This window comes from Dipodomys merriami, unplaced genomic scaffold (assembly GCF_024711535.1).
Source record: "Dipodomys merriami isolate MVZ:Mamm:240054 unplaced genomic scaffold, mDipMer1.0.p SCAF_22, whole genome shotgun sequence".
NCBI classification, from domain to species: Eukaryota; Metazoa; Chordata; class Mammalia; order Rodentia; family Heteromyidae; genus Dipodomys; species Dipodomys merriami.
The window spans coordinates 14,113,282-14,131,098 of record NW_027203604.1 but is presented as its reverse complement, the minus strand read 5'-3'; the positions used below and the strand labels follow the sequence as shown (position 1 = coordinate 14,131,098).

The 17,817-nt window shown below is 47.1% G+C and overlaps 1 protein-coding gene across 2 annotated transcripts in view; it reads left to right on the top strand.

The window, feature by feature from the left end:
* The window catches only part of Prkar1b (protein kinase cAMP-dependent type I regulatory subunit beta), an 85,478-nt gene that overhangs the window by 39,778 nt on the left and 27,883 nt on the right, over window positions 1–17,817 (top strand). For both annotated transcript variants that reach the window (XM_070033376.1, XM_070033377.1), the window contains exons 5-6: window positions 17,093–17,154; window positions 17,374–17,420. In XM_070033376.1, coding sequence (XP_069889477.1) covers window positions 17,093–17,154; window positions 17,374–17,420 — 109 coding nt within the window. The remainder of the gene's footprint in view (window positions 1–17,092; window positions 17,155–17,373; window positions 17,421–17,817) is intronic.

Genomic DNA, 17,817 nt, shown 5'->3' with positions numbered 1-17,817 from the left:
TTGAATTCAGGGCCTGGGTGCTGTCCCTGATCTCTTCAGCTCAAGGATAGTGCTCTGCCACTTGAGCTGTGGTACCACTTCCAGTTTTCTGGTGGTTAACTGGAGATAAGAGTCTCAAGGGAACTTTTCTGCCAGGGCTAGCTTTGAACTGTGATCCTCAGATCTCAGCCTCTTGAGTAGCTGGGATTATAGGTGTGAGCCACTGGTACCTGGCCTTCAACATTCTTATGAGGGAACAATGTCATTCAGATCATGACAGGGTTTTTTTTGTTGTTGTTGTTGTTTTACATTTCCATGATTATAGCAGCTCTGATCACCACCTATCCCAGTAGCCCCTGTTCTGTGTAGCTGTAACGGAGAAAATCGACTTCAAAGGGCATGTATAGAGGCGATGAACATCCAAGGTCAGCCCCAGGGCCATCGCTGCTGTTTCCTGTGGAAAACTAAGGAATGAGCAAGAGGCATTTCTGGTCATCCAGACACTCCCTAGATTGACAAGGTGGCCTAGACCCCTATCTGGAGCCATCTTGGGGAAACAGATTTCTTTTCTCTAGCTAGTAAAGAAGAAAAGACAGGGAAGTCTTAAAAAATAAACAGAAAATAGGGCTAGGAATGCGGCTTACTGCTAGAATGTTTGCCTAGCATGCACGAAGCTCTGGGTTTGATTCCTCAGTACCACATAAACAGAAAAATCCAGAAGTGGCAATGTGGCTCAAGTGGTAGAGTGCTAACCTTGAGCAAAAGCAGCTTAGGGACAGTGGTCAGGCCTTGAGTTCAAGCCCCAGGACTGGCAAAAAAAAAAAAAAAGTACATTTATTTGAAAAGAATAAGTAATAGCACTGTATCAGGAGAGGGGCCTAAAAAGGAGTCCAGTGAGTTACCTCTGGAGGGCAATTTTATAGTAAGAGGCTCCTTCTATATCTCCTCTCCCGAGCTTTGTGCTGATTGCTTGATGGCTTGTGCATGAGCAGTCCTGGCTCTTTTCATTGGTTGAGCAGATACCAGAGTATTATGGGAAGAAGCAGCATTTGAGCAGGAGCCCAAGGCACTATGGGACCACAAAGTGCCATGATAGACCACATGTTATCTGCCAGGTGTTGTGTCTGCCACTTTTTAGTATTTTTTTTTTTTTTTTTTTTGTTGGTCGTTGGGCTTTAACTCTGGGCCTGGGTGCTGTCCCTGACTGAGCTCTTCAGCTCAAGGAGAGCGCTCTACCACTTGAGCCACAACTCCACTTCCAATCTGCCACGTTTTATTCCTACCTACCTAACATTTCCTTTTTTTTTTCTCGTATCTTTACCTCAAACCCTGTTTATCATGGGCTCCTCTTGAGAGGAGTCTCTTTAAAAAGTGGGGTTTCTTTAAAAATGTCATTTTGGCTCCAAAATGCTGGAAGTAGACCAGCAGCTCAAATGGTATAGCACTAGCCTTATGTGGAAAAAGCTAAAGGACAGGGGATGGGAAGGTGGCTCAGTGCTAGAGCGCTTGCCTTACATGCCTGAGGCCCTGGGTTCGATTCCCCAGCACCACATAAGCAAAAAGAAAAAAGCCGGAGTGGCGCTGTGGCTCAAGTGGTAGAGCGCTAGCCTTGAGCTGAAGAGCTGAGGGACAGCGCCCAGGCCTAGAGTTCAGGCCCCACGACTGGACAAAAAAAAAAAAAAAAATTAAAAAAAAAAAAAAGCTAAAGGACAGCACCCAGGCCCTGAGTTCAAGCCCCAGCATACCCCTTCCCCACACACATGTACACAAACTCACAGTTGTTTTCATCTCTCCTAATTCTCTTCTGCAACTGTCATCACACATCCGTATGCTTTTGAATCTTTGGTTGGTTGTGGTTGTGGGTCTGTGTTGTCATCAGTTGTCTATTCCAGAAACCATCAGCCAGGGTACCACCAGGTGTCCTTACTCTAAGCCCAGACTCTCCATCTTTAGGGAAGCTTAAAACTTAAAATACAGGGCTGGGAAGGTGGCTCAGTGATAGAGTTTTTGCCTTGTATACATGAGGCCCTGGGTTCGATTCCTCAGCATCACGTAAGCAGAAAAAGCCAGAAGTGGTGTTGTGACTCAAGTGGTAGAGTGCTAGCCTTGATCTGAAGAGCTGAGGGACAGTGCCCAGGCCCAGAGTTCAGGCCCCAAAACCAAACCAAAAAACAAAAAACTTTCAAAATACAAAGCTTAATTTAAAAGATAAAGAAACAGAGATGGGTAAATGTGTTAACACAGTTGGCTTCATTTTTGGGTACATTTCTTTTTTTTTTTTTTTTTTTTTTTGTCAGTTGTGGGCCTTGAACTCTGGGCCTGCGTGCTGTCCCTCAGCTCTTCAGCTCAAGGCGAGTGCTCTACCACTTGAGCTACAGCTCCACTTCCAGTTGGCTTCATTTTTGGAAAAAGAGTCCTGCATGGTCATTTCTCTGCCATCAGTGTCCTGGGACTGTGGTTTTAGAGTCACCAAAACAACTCTATCTATCTATCTATCTATCTATCTATCTATCTATCTGTCTGTCTGTCTGTCTGTCTGTCTGTCTGTCTGTCTGTCTGTCTGTCTATCAAAGTAACCTCCAGGGAGCCTTTTCTAAGAGGCACAGCCAGCTGTTGGAAGGTAATCTGTACCTCAACTGTGTGCACAGGCATCTACAACCTTCTTTTTCCCCCCGGTGGCCCCATCCTGGTTTGGAGTTGGGGTTGGGGGTGGGGGCGGAGGGAGACTCGCTCAAATCCAGGATTCTCTCTGATTGGCTGCCGAGGCTCTCTGAGACGTGCTCTGATTGGCTGGTGCGTTCTCCATTGCCTGCGGGCGCCCGGGTGTGCTGGAAACTGGCTGGACCTGGTTGTGTGTGTGTGTGTGTGTGTGTGTGTGTGTGTGTGTGTGTGTGTGTGTGTGTGTGTGTGTGTGTGTGTGTGTGTGTGTGTGTGTGTGTGTGTGTGTGTGTGTGTGTGTGTGTGTGTGTGTCAGAGGGGCTGTGTGATCCGGTAGGGCTGGCGGGGCCCCTCCAGGTACAGTTCCAAGGGGGTATTAGGAATGTGAGTGATAAGAAGGAAAGATACAGCGGACTAGACTTGCTGGGGCTGGCACCGAGTGCCTTCTGCAGCATGCATGGGGGATCCTAGGCCCCTCTGGGCATTTCAGCAGGTCTGGGGTTCACGGTCTTGCCAACTGCCTGCTGGCGCTGGCATCTCTGGTGATCTTCCCCTCGGCCCCAGGGAAGTCTGTGATCAGCCTCTCTTGCAGAGGTGAACTCTGTAGAGATTTGGTTCCTGTAATTCCTCCCAGACAAATTTAGGAGGTAGTCCATATACCAGGATTCTCAAAAGGAAGCCACCGGCATGGCCACCCCTTGTGAGCTATTGCCCCAGGAAGTCACTTCTGGCCTTAGGATTCTAGCAAAGGCTACAACCCCAGAGTGTGGAAGGCATTGAGAGCACCCCAGGCCCTGGAGATTTCTGCAGACAAGGGAAGGGCATAAAAGATGGGAGGGGGCTCAGTTCTTGCTTTGTGAACCCCAAGATTACACATTTTTAACCCTTCCATTTTGTTTCAAAGAAAAGTTAAAAAGTTGGATGTTTAGTGATGCTTTCAATCTGTAACTATTTTGGATCAATTTGTGTGTTTATGTGTGTGTGTATGGTGTGTGTGTGTGTGTAAATACTGAGGTTTGAACTTTCTGTTCAAGGTCAGCGCCCTACCACTTGACCTATGGCTCCACTTCCAGATTTTTGCTGGCTAGTTGGAGATACAAGTCTCACAAGATCTTTCTGCTCAGACTGCCTTCAAGTTGCGATCCTCAGTTCTCAGCCTCCTGAGTAGCTAGGATTGCAGGCATAGTCACAGTGCCCAGCTGGGAGCAAACTTTGAAAAGGGTGCCAACATTGGCCTGTGAAAGAAAGAAAAGTTGCCACTGTGGATGGTACTACGTTGATATGAAGTGAAACTAGGATTTGGGGCCCCAGGCCCTGACTTCTGGAGTCCTGTAAGCTAGGTAAAGAGATAGCTGTGATGTAGGCATTGAGGGGAGTTTATCATGTGGCCTGGAACACACCCAGGGAAGAAGCAGAGTGATACCCAGCCCATCTTTTTTTTTATTATTATTATTACAAAGGTGATGATGTCCAGAGAGGTGACAGTTATGTAAGTCTGGTAATGAGTACATTTCTTTTGGGTCAGTGTCACCCCTTCCCTTGTTCTCTCCCAGTTTTTCCCTCCCATTCCCACCCACAAGTTGTACAGTTCATTTTCTTAGTGGTTTATTGGAGATAAGAGTCTCATGGACTTTCTTGCCCAGGCTGGCTTTGAACAGTGATCCTCAGATTTCAGCCTCTTGAGTAGTTAGGATTACAGGCGTGAGCCACCAGCGCTGGGCTACAGTTCTTTTTCTTTTTCTTTCCTTCCTTCCTTCCTTCCTTCCTTCCTTCCTTCCTTCCTTCCTTCCTTCCTTTCTTCCTTCCTTCCTTCCTTCCTCTCTCTCTCTCTCTCTCTCTCTCTCTCTCTCTCTCTCTCTCTCTCTCTCTCTCTCTCTCTCTCTCTCTCTCTCTCTCTTTTTCTTTTTGTCAGTCATGGGGCCTGAACTCTGGGCCTGGGCACTGTCCCTCAACTCTTCAGATCAAGGCTAGCACTCTACCATTTGCGCCACAGCACCACTACTGGCTTTTTCTGCTTATGTGGTGCTGAGGAATCAAACCCAGGGCCTCATGCATGCAAGGCAAGCACTATACCACTGAGCCACCTCAGTTCGTTTTCAACACAGTGTCTTGTGAGTACCACTGCTGCATTTGTTCATCCTTTGTCCCTCCATTTCTGTGCCCCATCTTTCCTTCCCAAGGACAGGTAAATGAATAAACAAGACAAAAAGGAAACAAAAACAACAACAAAGGAAAAACCCTCTTGTTTCCATTTCCTGGAGTTCATTTCAATAAATATTCTTTTAATGATCAGAGGCACAGAGACATTGTACCTTTATGTTCCTCCCCTAAAAGTATCCTCCTTTGGTCTCACTATGTATGAATGCCTACAGTCCTGTATAATTTATTATATCCTGGTGTATTTTAGATCTAGCTTCCACATATGAGGGAAAAGCTTGGCTTACCTCACTTAATATGATTTGTTCTAGGTCCATCCATTTCCCTGCAAATATAATATAATAATAATAATATTATTCTTCCAGATGGCTGTGTAAAATTCCATTGTGTATAGGCACCACATGTTTTGGATCCACTCTTCTATCATAGACCCTAGCCCATTTCTGAGGGTACACATTCATGAATGCATTTTAGGTTTACATGGAGGAGGAATTGAGCCAGAAGCCTAGAAGTCTCCGTAATTGAACTGGTCCAGGACAAAGCTGATCTGGTTGATTATTATCTACCTTATTCTGGTTCTGCTAGAGGTTCTGGAGAGCAATCTGGTTCCTGTGAGGAGATTCCACTTGCTCCAGGGTTCTGCTTCTTCATGAGAGGAAATGATTCTCATCTGGGGGGTGATCTGGCCTGCCAGGCTCTGCTGTCCCCTGAGGGTAGTTTCAGTCTTTCCTCATAAAGATGTTATCCATGGGTCCAGTCCTTCCTGGAGCCCAAGGCGATTGTAACCTGGCTGCAGAGAGAATGGCTTAGAGCAAAGCCATGTACAGAATAGAGGCAGAGATGCTAGGCTTTTCTCCTGCTTTTAGTGAATGTATATGTGAGAACCAGCAAGGAGTCAGGGCTTTAACACAAAAGCAGTTTAGCTACTTGCTGCAGGGAAGATCTGGGGCCAAGTCCTGAGAACTGTGTTAGAGAGCTGTCAGACTTCCAACAACCTGTCCTCCTTCTCTCCCTTCCTCCCTCTCTCTGAGTCTGTCCAGAAAACAGAAACAAGAGGAAGTTGACAGGCCAATAAGATCCTGACTGCAGAGCTCCATAAGGCCAATACAAGCAAAGAAAATAAATGATAGGCACAGTTTGCTACACATGTCAATGCAAAACTCCTAAAGAATCAAGCAAATACCATGGAAGAAAGAAGGAAGGAAGGAAGGAAGGAAGGAAGGAGGGAAAGAAGGGAGGGAAAAGAAGAGAGAAGTAAAGAAAAGTAAAAAGGGAAAGGCACCTGTGGTTTACACCTGTAATCCTAGCTATTTGGGAGGCTGAGCTCTGAGAATCCAGGTTTAAAGCCAGCCCAGGCAGGAAAGTCCATGAGACTCTTATCTCCAGTTTAAAAACAAACAAACAGAAAAACAACCTGGAAGTGGAGCTGTGGCTCAATTGATAGAATACCAATCTTAAGTAAAAAAGCTAAGGAATAGTGCCTAGGCCCTGAGTTCAAGCCCCCAATCCTGGTACACACACACACACACACACACACACACACACACACACACACACACACACACACGAAAGAAGAAGGAAGGAAGGAAGGAAAGAAGAGGGAAGGAAGGAAGGAGAAAGACTTGAGGTGGGGGGTCACTAGCTATCTAAAACTTACCTCCTTTTTTATTTTTATTTTTTTCTGTCAGAAGTGAGGATTGAACTCTGGGCCTGAACACTGTCCCTCAGCTCTTCAGCTCAAGGTGAACGCTCTTCCACTTGAGCCACAGCGCCACTTCCAGTTTTCTGGTGGTTTATTGAAGTCTCATGGACTTTCCTGACTGGGCTGGCTTTGAACCATGATCCTCAGATCTCAGTCTCCTGAGTAGCTAGGATTACATGCGTGAGCCATCGGTGCCCGGCTTCCCTCCTTTTGAAATGGTAAAGCTGTGGCAACTCTCTGTAAAGTGTAGAGACCACAGGGTAAGAGGCTTATCTGCAAAAAGGAAGCCCTAAAGTTCACTAACTGTCCCTATGTTTGGGTAGGTCAAAAGACATCTCTATATTTTATTTCTTTCTTTTTTTTTTGGTCCGGTCGTGGGGCCTGAACTCTGGGCCTGGGCACTGTCCCTCAGCTCTTCAGCTCAAGGCTAGCGCTCTACCACATGAGCCACAGCGCCACTTCCGGCTTTTTTCTTATGTGGTGCTGAGGAATCGAACCCAGGGCTTCGAGCATGCAAGGCAAGTGCTCTACCACTGAGCCACCTTCCCAGCCCCCATCTCTATATTTTAGAGTAATAAGTAACATCCATGTGGGCAACCCAGAACCATGCTAGAGGACCATGTGTAATTACCTCCTCTCCCCAAATAAAGGATACAGGCAGAGGTAACAGCTGCTTTTTTGAGCCTTTAATTCCCATTTCCTGCATGGGTAGCAGAACACGATTCACTTTGTTTCTCCATATTGTAACCCTTCCTTTAAAAAAATTAAGTTAAAAAATTATAATTAGGCAGGGCACTGGTGGCTCACACCTGTTAATGCTAGCTATTCAGGAGGCTGAGATCTGAGGATCGCAGTTCAAAGCCAGCCCGGGCAGGAAACAACGTAACCACCAGAAAACCAGAAGTGGTGTTGTGGCTCAAGTGGTAGAGTGCTCACCTTGAGCTGAAGGGCTCAGGGACAGCACCCAGACCCAGTGTTTAAGCCCCCTACCAACAACAACAAAAAAAAGCCACAGACTATAATCAAATAACGTGATTCAGAAATCAAGAATGGTTCCGTTTCAGAACCTTCCACCTATAGAAGAGTTTCCATGTAACAAAGTACCCTGAAACATAGATAGGGGGAAAAAAAGCATATGTTGCATAGACTTTTTAAAACATTTTTTTCTTCTTTCTTTTGTGTGTGTACTGGTCCTGGGGCTTGAACTCAGGGCTCGGGCACTGTCCTTGAGTTTTTATGCTCAAAGCTAGCCCTCTACCACTTGAGCCACCGATCCACTTCTGGCTTTTTGCTGATTACTTGGAAATAAGAGTTTCATGGACTTTCCTGTCCAGGCTGGCTTTGAACCACAACCCTCAAATCTCACCCTCCTCAGTAGCTAGGATGACAGGCGTGAGCCACCACACCCAGCTTTCTTGGTTCTTAGGCCCCAAGGACCTGATCCAGTGCTGTGTGCCTTGAGCCATCTGGCAGGAGGAGCTGAATCTGTCAAGTACATATTCTATGTACTTTGTGTGTGGATGGGCCTGCATAACTGAACTCAAGGGCAAGGCCTGTCTGCTCCCTGCACCTTCCCTTCTCTGGGGCTTTGGGGTAGGAGTGCCCTTGTCTGTGCAGAGAAGAGGGGCTTGCTACCCAACTTGCACAGCCCTGACCCCAGGCTGACACAGTGGTGTTCCTTGGACATGTGTTATTACTGTCCTTGGCTCCCTGCTGGCGTGCCAGTGCCCTTCTCACACCCCATAGAGATTTCATACCCTGACACTGTCGTTCCTATCCCAGGGTTTGGGAAAGATATTGATGGCAAGGATGTAAATATCCTCAAGATCTATCCATCCCATACCCATCCTAACCATGTGTGTGAAGGAGTGGGAATATGGATTTATGAGAAGTCTGAGAAGGCAGATCCTGGTCTTAAGAGTCATGTTGCTGGCAGCCTCTAGTTTGGGGAATCTGTAACCTCTGAATATATTAAAAACATTTTGATCTGTTGAAGTTAGAAGAGTTTCGCTGGGAGCTGTGACTGACGCCTATAACTAGCTACTCAGGAAGCTAGAATCTGAAAGTTTAGGGTTCTAAGCCAGCCCAGGAAGAAAATTTTATAAAACTCCATCTGAACCAAAGGCTGGATTTGGTAGTATATTCCTGTTATCCCAGAAACATGGGGAAGCTCAGCGGCTGGGCACACACCTGTCATTTCAGTGACTCAGAAGTAAAAATAGGAGGATGGCAGTCCAGTCCAGCCAGGCCGTAAGGGAGACGTTTCCTTGAAAATAACGACTATAAAAAGGGACAGGGTATGTGGCTTAAGTGGTAGAGGCTATCCTAACTACTGTGAAGCCCTGAGTTCAATTCCCAGTATTCCCTAGAAAAATTAAAATAAAAGAAACGGGGCCATTTTGCAAAGTTGCTCGTAGGAGCAGTTGGAGGAATGGCAACCTGGCTGCGCTGTGCGTATGTAGCTGTGGAGGAAGAGTTTGGAAGTGTAGTTGGCTGTATGAAGCTGAAGCTTTCCATGGGAAAATGAAGGGTTTGGAGCTGGGCCCCGTGCTAAGATAAGCAGGTTTTAACATTCGCAAGTCTAGATTTGGCCTTTTTTGGAGGCTGTAGAAATGTTAAGACCCTCGATGAAACCTCTAAAAAGTGTGTGTGTGTGTGTGTGTGTGTGTGTGTGTGTGTGGCATTTCCCCCAATGAGGAGCTGCCAGCACTTAAAAACTATGGAATATGTAAATTAAATATAGAGAATGCAAACACTTACACATCACCCAACTGCAGGAGAAACAGCACACTGTGAATGACTAAGGCCCTAGCTCCTCTCCCCCGTCATGCTGGCATGGTGACAAGCCACCTCCAGGGAATTATTTGATTCTTTCTTCAAATGTGGTATGTGTGTGTGTGTGTCTGTGCACGCGTGCATGCGTGTGCATGAGTGCACGCGCACATATGCACATGCACATACACGTGTATGTATGTACACAGCATGTGTATGCTGATACTGGAGGCTGAACTCAGCCTGGGTGTGATCCCTGAATTTTTTCACTCAAGGCTACCACTCTAATATGACTCTTTCCAGCTTTTGCGTGGTTAATTGGAGATAGGAGTCTCACACACATTTCTGCTGAGACTGGCTTTCAACTTCAATCCTCAGATCCCAGACTCCTGAATAGCTAGAATTACAAATCTGAGCCACCAGGGCTGGGAAGGTGGCTCAGTGGTAGAGCGCTTGCCTTGCATGCATGAGGCCCTGGGTTCAATTCCTCAGCACCACATAAGCAGAAAAAGCTGGAAGTGGTGCTGTGGCTCAAGTGGTAGAGGGCTAGCCTTGAGCTGAAGAGCTGAAGGACAATGCTCAGGCCCAGAGTTCAGGCCCAAGATCGACCAAGAAAGAAATCTGAGCCACCATGTCCATCTCTCTTCTCTTCCTCTCATCCATCTTTCTTCCTACCTATTAATCATCATTCATTCACCCACCCATCCATCCATCTATCCATCATCATCCATCCATTTATCCATCCTATCCACTCATCCATCTATCCATTATCCACCATCTACCCATCTATCCTTCCTGTCCATTCATCCATCCATCCAAATTCATCTTACATTTATCCATTTATCCACCATCCATCAGCCATTCATCTATCCATTTATCCATCCACTCATCCATTTATCCATCATCCATCCATCATTCATCTTCTGTTATCCATCCACTCATCCATTCATCATCCATTCATCTGCCCATTTGTCCATCATCCATCCATCCACTCATGCACCTGTCCATCTCTCCCTCCATCCATATTATATTGAGGCCCATTGTGAATGAGACCCTGTCTAGACATAACAGATGGCAGTGGCATGTGGTCTCCATCCCCAGAAAACAGCTGGTTGGAGAGGGAGGAAGGAGGGAAGCAAGGAAAACTTTGTCCTCAGGTGAGAAGTAACAGAACTGGGATGAGCAGTCGGAAGAAACACATCCAGAGCATGGCCTGAGCATTGACTTGCCAAGAGCCTGTGTGCTCTGAGCTACTGGCCAGGTGGTAGCTGACATCTCCTCACAGTGGCTCCCTTTATGGCCAGAACAGAGTATGGCAAAACCCAAGATGGCTCCTTAAATAATCTTATTCCAGCTCTGTTGGTCAGTCTGGCCATGCCAGGACTCCTTTCTAGTCACTTGTCTGGAGAGAGTATCCGTTCCAAGTACCCAGGTCCCTAGTCCCAGCTAAGAGGCCAGTACCCAGACATAGAAAGATGGGTGGGGGGTGGGCACTGAACCCTGCTTGTGAAGACCCGAGGGAAACCCAGACCATGAGGGACTGCAAGTCAGTGTTGTTGAGTTTGCAGCCGACCTTGCCTCTTCCTAGGTGCTCAATCTCAGGCAAATCTTACCAAGGGTCCCCTGGGAAATGGAGGTGACCACAGGGGTCACCTGAAGGTTACTGCACGGATGGGTGAGGATGGAACAAGAGGTGGATGAGTGTCTCGAGGCAGTGTCCATCCTTGGATGCTCACAAACAGTGATCTCTGCCATGTTTGTGTTCTCCACTAGGTGTTCTGCTTCCCCAGAGCCCTGCTGGGCCTACAATGAGCAAATGCTAGGCCAGCCTTGTTGATGGGCAGGGTGGGGATGGCAGGGGGCAAATGTGAGATGGGTTAAGGTCTGGGCCATGGGCTCTGTGAAGTCTTTGAAGGTTGGCTTCCAGATAGGGATAGAAAACTGTTTTTCTTTGTAAGAATGGCAGACTCCAGTGCCTTTTAATGCCATTAAGTGTGAAGATGGGAGGTGCTGGGCTTGTCTGAAAGGCTGGAGATGTGGGTAACAGAGGTCAGCCTTGGGCAGGGGAGGGGACAGAGAACACAGAGCTGCAGAGCCCAGGCCTAAAGACCCCAGGGCCTCTGTGGATTAGGAACTCAGGGTGTCAAGTTTCTGTGTGGGGCAAACAGAGCTCCCTGGCCTCTAGTAAACAAGCCTCACCTTTCCTGGCCTCCCCCCACCCACACACCTGGGGGTGGGGGAGGTGACCACAGCTGTGTGGTCATTTGTATGCTCACCAGAACACCAGTGGGTCATTCAGAAGGGCTGACCTGGGCAGGTCCAAGGCAAACTCACCTGAGGGTGGTCAATGCCAAGGACCTAAACTCTCATTTTGGGGGGGTCCAAATCCCCCACCAAAAGCTTTCAACCACAAAGTATAAGTATGTCTCAAATGGTAGAGTACCAGTCTTGAGTGGAAAAGTAAGGGAGAGCAGGAGGCCCTGGATTCAAGTCCCAGCACTCTTGTGCACGCACACATGTGTCACACACACACACACACACACACACACACACACACACACACACACACACACACACAGAGTCCCCTTGAAGAAGCACAGTGGTCCTAGTGTAGTGGCTCATGCCTGTAATGTCCCATCTAATGTGGAAGTGGAGATAGGAGAATCATGGTTCAAGGTTAGCCCTGGTCATAAACAGGAGATCTGATCCACAAAATAACGAAAAGCAAAAAGGGCTGGCACTGGAGTTCAAGTGCTAGAGCACCTGACTAGCAAATAGGAGGCCCTGAATTCAAATCCTCCTTCAAAAAAGAAAAAAAAAAGGATCAGGTGCTGGTTTCTCACGCCTGTAATCATAGCTATTCAGGAGGCTGAAATCTGAGGATCATGGTTCAAAACCAGCCTGGGCAGGAACATCCATGAGACTCTAATCTCCCATTAACCACCAGAAAATCGGCGTGGCTCTGTGGCTCAAGTGGTAGAGTGCTAGCCTTGAGCTGAAGAACTCAGGGACAGTGCTTAGGCCCAGAGTTCAAGGCCCATGACCAACAACAACAACAAAAAAAAGAAAGAAAGAAAGAAAGAAAAGAGCAACCCCTTGGTCAAGCAATGTCTTGTCTCCAATATGGGGGCACTGTTGTACCTAGTGCCTGTCTGTCTGGGTTAGGGACATCTGAGATGTTTGTCATGCTTGAGTTTGTGATTGCAGAAACTTTGTAGCATCTTTCTGGCAGGGGCAGGTGGATGATGGAAGCTGGGCGGGGGGGGGGGGGGGGGGGACATTTTCCTATGCCTGGTAGGAGAATAGAATAGAATTGCAAAAGCTCCTCAGATGTGAATGCTAAAGATCAAATGATAAATAGCAAATAATCCAGCTTCTCTGTGGATGCATTTGGGAAGTAACAACCCCAGACTGGGGTGTGGGAGGCTGCACCACATACCCTGTGCCTGGAGGGTGGAGCCCTGTTTGAGGCCCAAGAGCATGGAGTCTTTTGGATTACCTAGGGCATTTTTGGAAATATTCTACCATTATGTATTGAGATTATTAAGTTTTTGTTTTGTTTTGTTTTGTTTTTGTCAGTCATGGGGCTTGAACTCTGGGCCTGGGCACTGTCCTCCAGCTCTTCAGCTCAAGGTTAGAGCTCTACCACTTGAGCCACAGTGCCACTTCAGGGTTTTCTGAGTGATTTATTGGAGATAAGAGTCTCATGGACATTCCTGCCCAGGCTGGCTTTGAACCAAGATCCTCAGATCTCAACCTCCTGAGTAGCTAGGATTACAGGTGTGAGCCACCAGCGCCTCACTGATTATTAGTATTTTTCAAGCAAAGATGGAATTGCATTTTTTTTTTTTGTCAGTTGTGGGGCTTGAACTCTGGGCCTGGGCGCTGTCCCTCAGCTTTTCAACTCAAGGGTAGAACTCTAACACTTGAGCCCCAGTGCCACTTCTGGCTTTTTCTGCTTATGTGGTGCTGAGGAATCGAACCCAGGGCCTCATGCATGTGAGGCAAGCACTGTGCCATGGAGCCACCTCCTGCCCTCCTCCTTGTTTTTATTTTATTTTCTCCCTGATGTAGCTGGCATGATGGAGAGGTGAGTTGTAACGTCCATCTTCTTTCTGTTGTGATGGGGTCTCTAAAAATTTCTGCCATGGCTGGTCTGCCACCACAATCCTCTGGCTCTCAGAGTCTCATGTAGTTAGGATAACAGGCAGTAATCCATCACGCCTGGCTAAATAATTTCTTACAGATATGTTCCTTCTAAGGGCTCTATTTTCTGGTTTTGAGGAAAAGCAAGTTGGATAGTTCCTACAGATGGACCAAGGACCCTATGGCCAAAAGATAACCTTGCCAGGGAACGGATGCTTGGGGGGCTGGCCAGGGACCTGCCCACAGCCCCCTCCTGGGGACCTGCCCTCCTTGTCCTGAGAAGAACCAAAACCAAGATGTTACTGGAGTTAGGAAGTGGAACTCAAAAGGCGTGTCTTACACAGAAAAAAAAAACAGCATTTATGAGTTTTTAATTTTTCTTTTCTGTGTGTGGCTGTTCTGGGACTTGAACTCAAGGCCTCATGTCTGCAAAGGAGGCACTCATCTCTTGAACCTCATCTTCAGCTCTTTATGCTTTAATTATTTCTCATATAGGATCTCCTGTTTTGCCTAGGACAGGCCTTAGACCATAATCCTCCTGATCTTAGTCACCAGCTTAGCTGGGATTATAGGTGTGTACCACCATGCCCAGCCAAGAAACATTTTTTAAACACAAAGGCAATAGCCAGCATTTTAAGAATTACTTATTTAGGGGCTGGGAAGGTGGCTCAGTGGTAGAGTGCTTGCCTTGCATGCATGAGGCCCTGGGTTTGATTCCTTAGCACCACATAAGCAAAAAGAAAAAAGCCAGAAGTGGTGCTATGGCTCAAGTGGTAGAGCGCTAGCCTTGAGCTGAAGAGCTGAGGGACAGCGCCCAGGCCCCAGAGTGCAAGCCCCATGACCAGCCCAAAAAAATAAAAATATAAAAATTAAAATATTTTGTGGACTCTGGATCCAGGGTTTCAGGGCTGTCTGGATCATTGATTTTGTGTTCACTTAAAGTGTGGCTCAGAACTTTCCAAAGCCAATGAGCATTTTCAAGTTCCTCTGAGACTCAGTTCTTCGACCCACTCCCTCCTACATAGGTTTCTGAGAATCTTTTTGGGGTCATTAGTGGGATTTGAACTCAAGGCCTGAGCTTGGTGAGGCAAACACTTTACTGCTTGAGTCAGGTCCCCAGACCTTTAGCTTTTAGTTTGTTTTTGCGATAGCATTTTGTACTAACATTTTGCCTAAGCTGGCTTGGAATTCACTACTCCTATCTTTACCTCCGAAGTAGCTAAGATTAAAGGTGTGCACACTCACTCTGGGACGTGAATTATCTTCATGAATTGTCAAGGCGGGAAAGAAGCTATGCTTGCAGTTCCCAGTGTGGTACTCTGGGTGGGGTCTCCAGCATTCCTACCCTTTGACTCCAGTTCTTCACAGCTTCTCTGTGGAAGAGCCACATGCCCAGTCCTTTTGTGTTTTAAAATTGTTTGTTTTTTGTTTTGGTGGTGGTGGTTTGGGGCTTGAACTCAGGGCCTGGATGCTGTCCCTGAACTCTTTCACTCAAGGAGAGCACTCTACCACTTTGAGTCCCAGTGCCATTTCCGGTTTTCTGGTGGATAAGAGTCTCACAGACTTTCCTGCCTGGACTGACTTTGAACTGCAGTCCTCAGATCTGAGCCTCCTGAGTAGCTAGGATTACAGGTGTGAGCCACCCAGCTTTAAGTTATTTTTGAGATAGGTCTTGCCTTGATGCCCAGGGCTAGGCTGGACAGTGGTCCTCTAACTTATGTCTCCCACGAAGCTAGGGTGGTAAGTGTGGACCACCACGCCCAGCTTTTATTGGTTGAAATGGGAGAAATCTTGCTGACTTGTGCCCCTGCTGACATTGAATCAAATTCCTTTTGATCTCTCCCTCCTTCAGTAGCTGGGAATACAGGAGTGAGCCACCATGCCCAGCCTACTCTGACACGATGTATCTGACCATGTTTTCCTGACAGTCCTGGCAAGATGAGGGCTCTGAGAACAGGATCGGCAATCCACCCAAGGCCCACCTGGCCTCCCCCATGGTCCCCGCTGCCTCTGCCAGCACACCCCTTCCTCAGGCCCTGAACATCTGTTTGCAAGGCCCATTTCACACATGTCTAGAATAATTAAATGGCCAGGCTGCTGGGTTGGCACAGATCCTGCCATGGCCTCACCAGCCTGGATGGCTTGGTGGATGCATGTGTTTTAGGGGTTCTGTGTTCTCTGTGTGCAGGCGCTGAATTCCCCTCCACCCGCCCCCCATGCCTCCATTCCTGCATCCAAAATGTAGAACACTCCTATGAAAAGAAAAAAGAAAGAAAGAAAGAAAGAAAGAAAGAAAGAAAGAAAGAAAGATGAGTCCAGTAGGATTATATTCACCCACAAGAGAAATGCTTGTCATCTGTTGTGGCTCTGGATTCCCCCTCTCCCTTTCATGGTCCGTCATGGGGCTTGAACTCTGGGACTGGGCTCTGATCCTCAGCTCTTCAGCTCAAGGCGAGGGATCGATTACTTGAGCCATAGCATCACTTCAGGCTTTCCTCCCCAGGCAGGCTGGCTTTGAACCTTGATCCTTAGATCTCAGCCTCCTGAGTAGCTAGGAGTACAGGCTTGAGCCACCGGCACCTGGTCTCCCTCCCCTCCCAATGCTAGAGCTTGAACTCTAGGGTCTAGGCACTGTCCCTGAGCTTCTTGCTCAAGTCTAGCGCTCTACCACTTGAGCCACAGCTCCACTTTCAGCTTTCAGTCGTTAATTAGAGATAAGAGTCTCATAGATTTTCTTTCCCAGGCTGGCTTTGAACCATGAACCTTAGAGCTCAGCCTCCTAAATAGTTAGGATTACAAGCGTGAGCCATCAGTGATGGTGGCTCTGGCTTTTTGAAGTGGAGGCCAAACCAGTGCGTAGAATGTGATCCTGCTTTTCTAACAAGCTGAACCTGTCTGCTCAGAGATGGACAGGGCATCTTATAGCCTTGGTCTCTGGAGAGCAGGGCATGAGTGCATTTTCTCCTTTGCCCGAAGACTTTAGTTTAGCAAGTCCTGGACTTGGTTGGCCATGGTGGCTCATGACTGTAGTCCCAGCTACTCAAGAGATAAGACTGAGAAGATGGCAATTGAAGGTCAATCCCAGGCAAAAAGTTATTATCTCAACAACAATAACATGTGTCATGGTACCTGCTTGTCATTTCAACTACTTAGGAAGCATAAATAGGAGGATTACAATCCAAGTTAGCCCACACAAAAACATGAGACCCTATTGTAGCCAACTGCTAGCTGTGGTAGCCCTAGTCTGTCATCTTAGCTACTTGGGGAACATAAATAGGATTTCAGTCCAGGATGGCCTGAACATAAACACAAGACTCAATCTCAAAAATAACTAGAAAAGCAAAAACAGCTGAAGGCATGTCTCAAGTGTTTTTATGTCTGCAAGTGTGAGGCCCTGAGTTCCAGTACTGCCAAAAACAAACAAACAAAAAGGTGAAATGTCAAGTGGTTGGCAGGAGCCATGTCTCCAATCCAGTATTTTGCTGGTTAATTGGAGATAAATTCTTGTGGATTTTTCTGCCTAAGCTGGCCTTGAACCATGATCCTTTAGAACTTAGCCTCTTGTGTAATTTAGAATTACTGGTGTGAGCCACTGGCTCTGCACTGAGTGCCAAAGCAGCAGGATTTATGCCACCCAGTGTTGCTGCATCCCTCAATGAGGTATATTTTATTTTTCAGTGACATATTTGATGCCATGTTTCCAGTCACCCACATTGCCGGAGAGACTGTCATACAGCAAGGTATGTTCAGAGCCAGTGCCTTAGAAATACATATCACCAACTGGTAGAGCACTAGCCTAGAGCACAAAAGTCAAGCGAGAGCATAAGGTCCTCAGTGGCCTCATGTACAGCTCAGTACCAGCCAAAAAAATGAAAGAGGTAGTTGAGAGGAAAAACAAGAACAGTGCAACTCAGTGTGTCTTACCACGTCTGCCCTTTCTTCTTTGGTTTTGGTTCCAGGGAATGAAGGAGATAACTTCTACGTCATCGACCAGGGAGAAGCAGATGTGAGTATTGAAATGGGGAAATGGTTCCTCTCCCACACCCTGAAGATTTCTCACTATTGAAGATCAGGTTTTCACACACCAGAGACTTACATTCCTAGTATTTTCTTTTGGGGGCTAGAGCCACACCCTTGAACCTACAGGGTGGACTCTCTCTTGCTGAGCCCCAGACCTCATCAACAAAAGGACATTTCAGCTGAAAACACACCTAGGATGGCACCACGGCCAGCACCCACTGTCACTGGATTCTTTGCTGCTCCAAATGAAAAGGATTAGACACCTTATCTTTTTTTTTTTTTTGCCAGTCTAGGGCTTGAACTCAAGGCCTGAGCACTGTCCCTGAGCTTTTTGCTCAAGGTTAGCACTCTACCACTTGAGCCAGTGCCACTTCCGGCTTTTT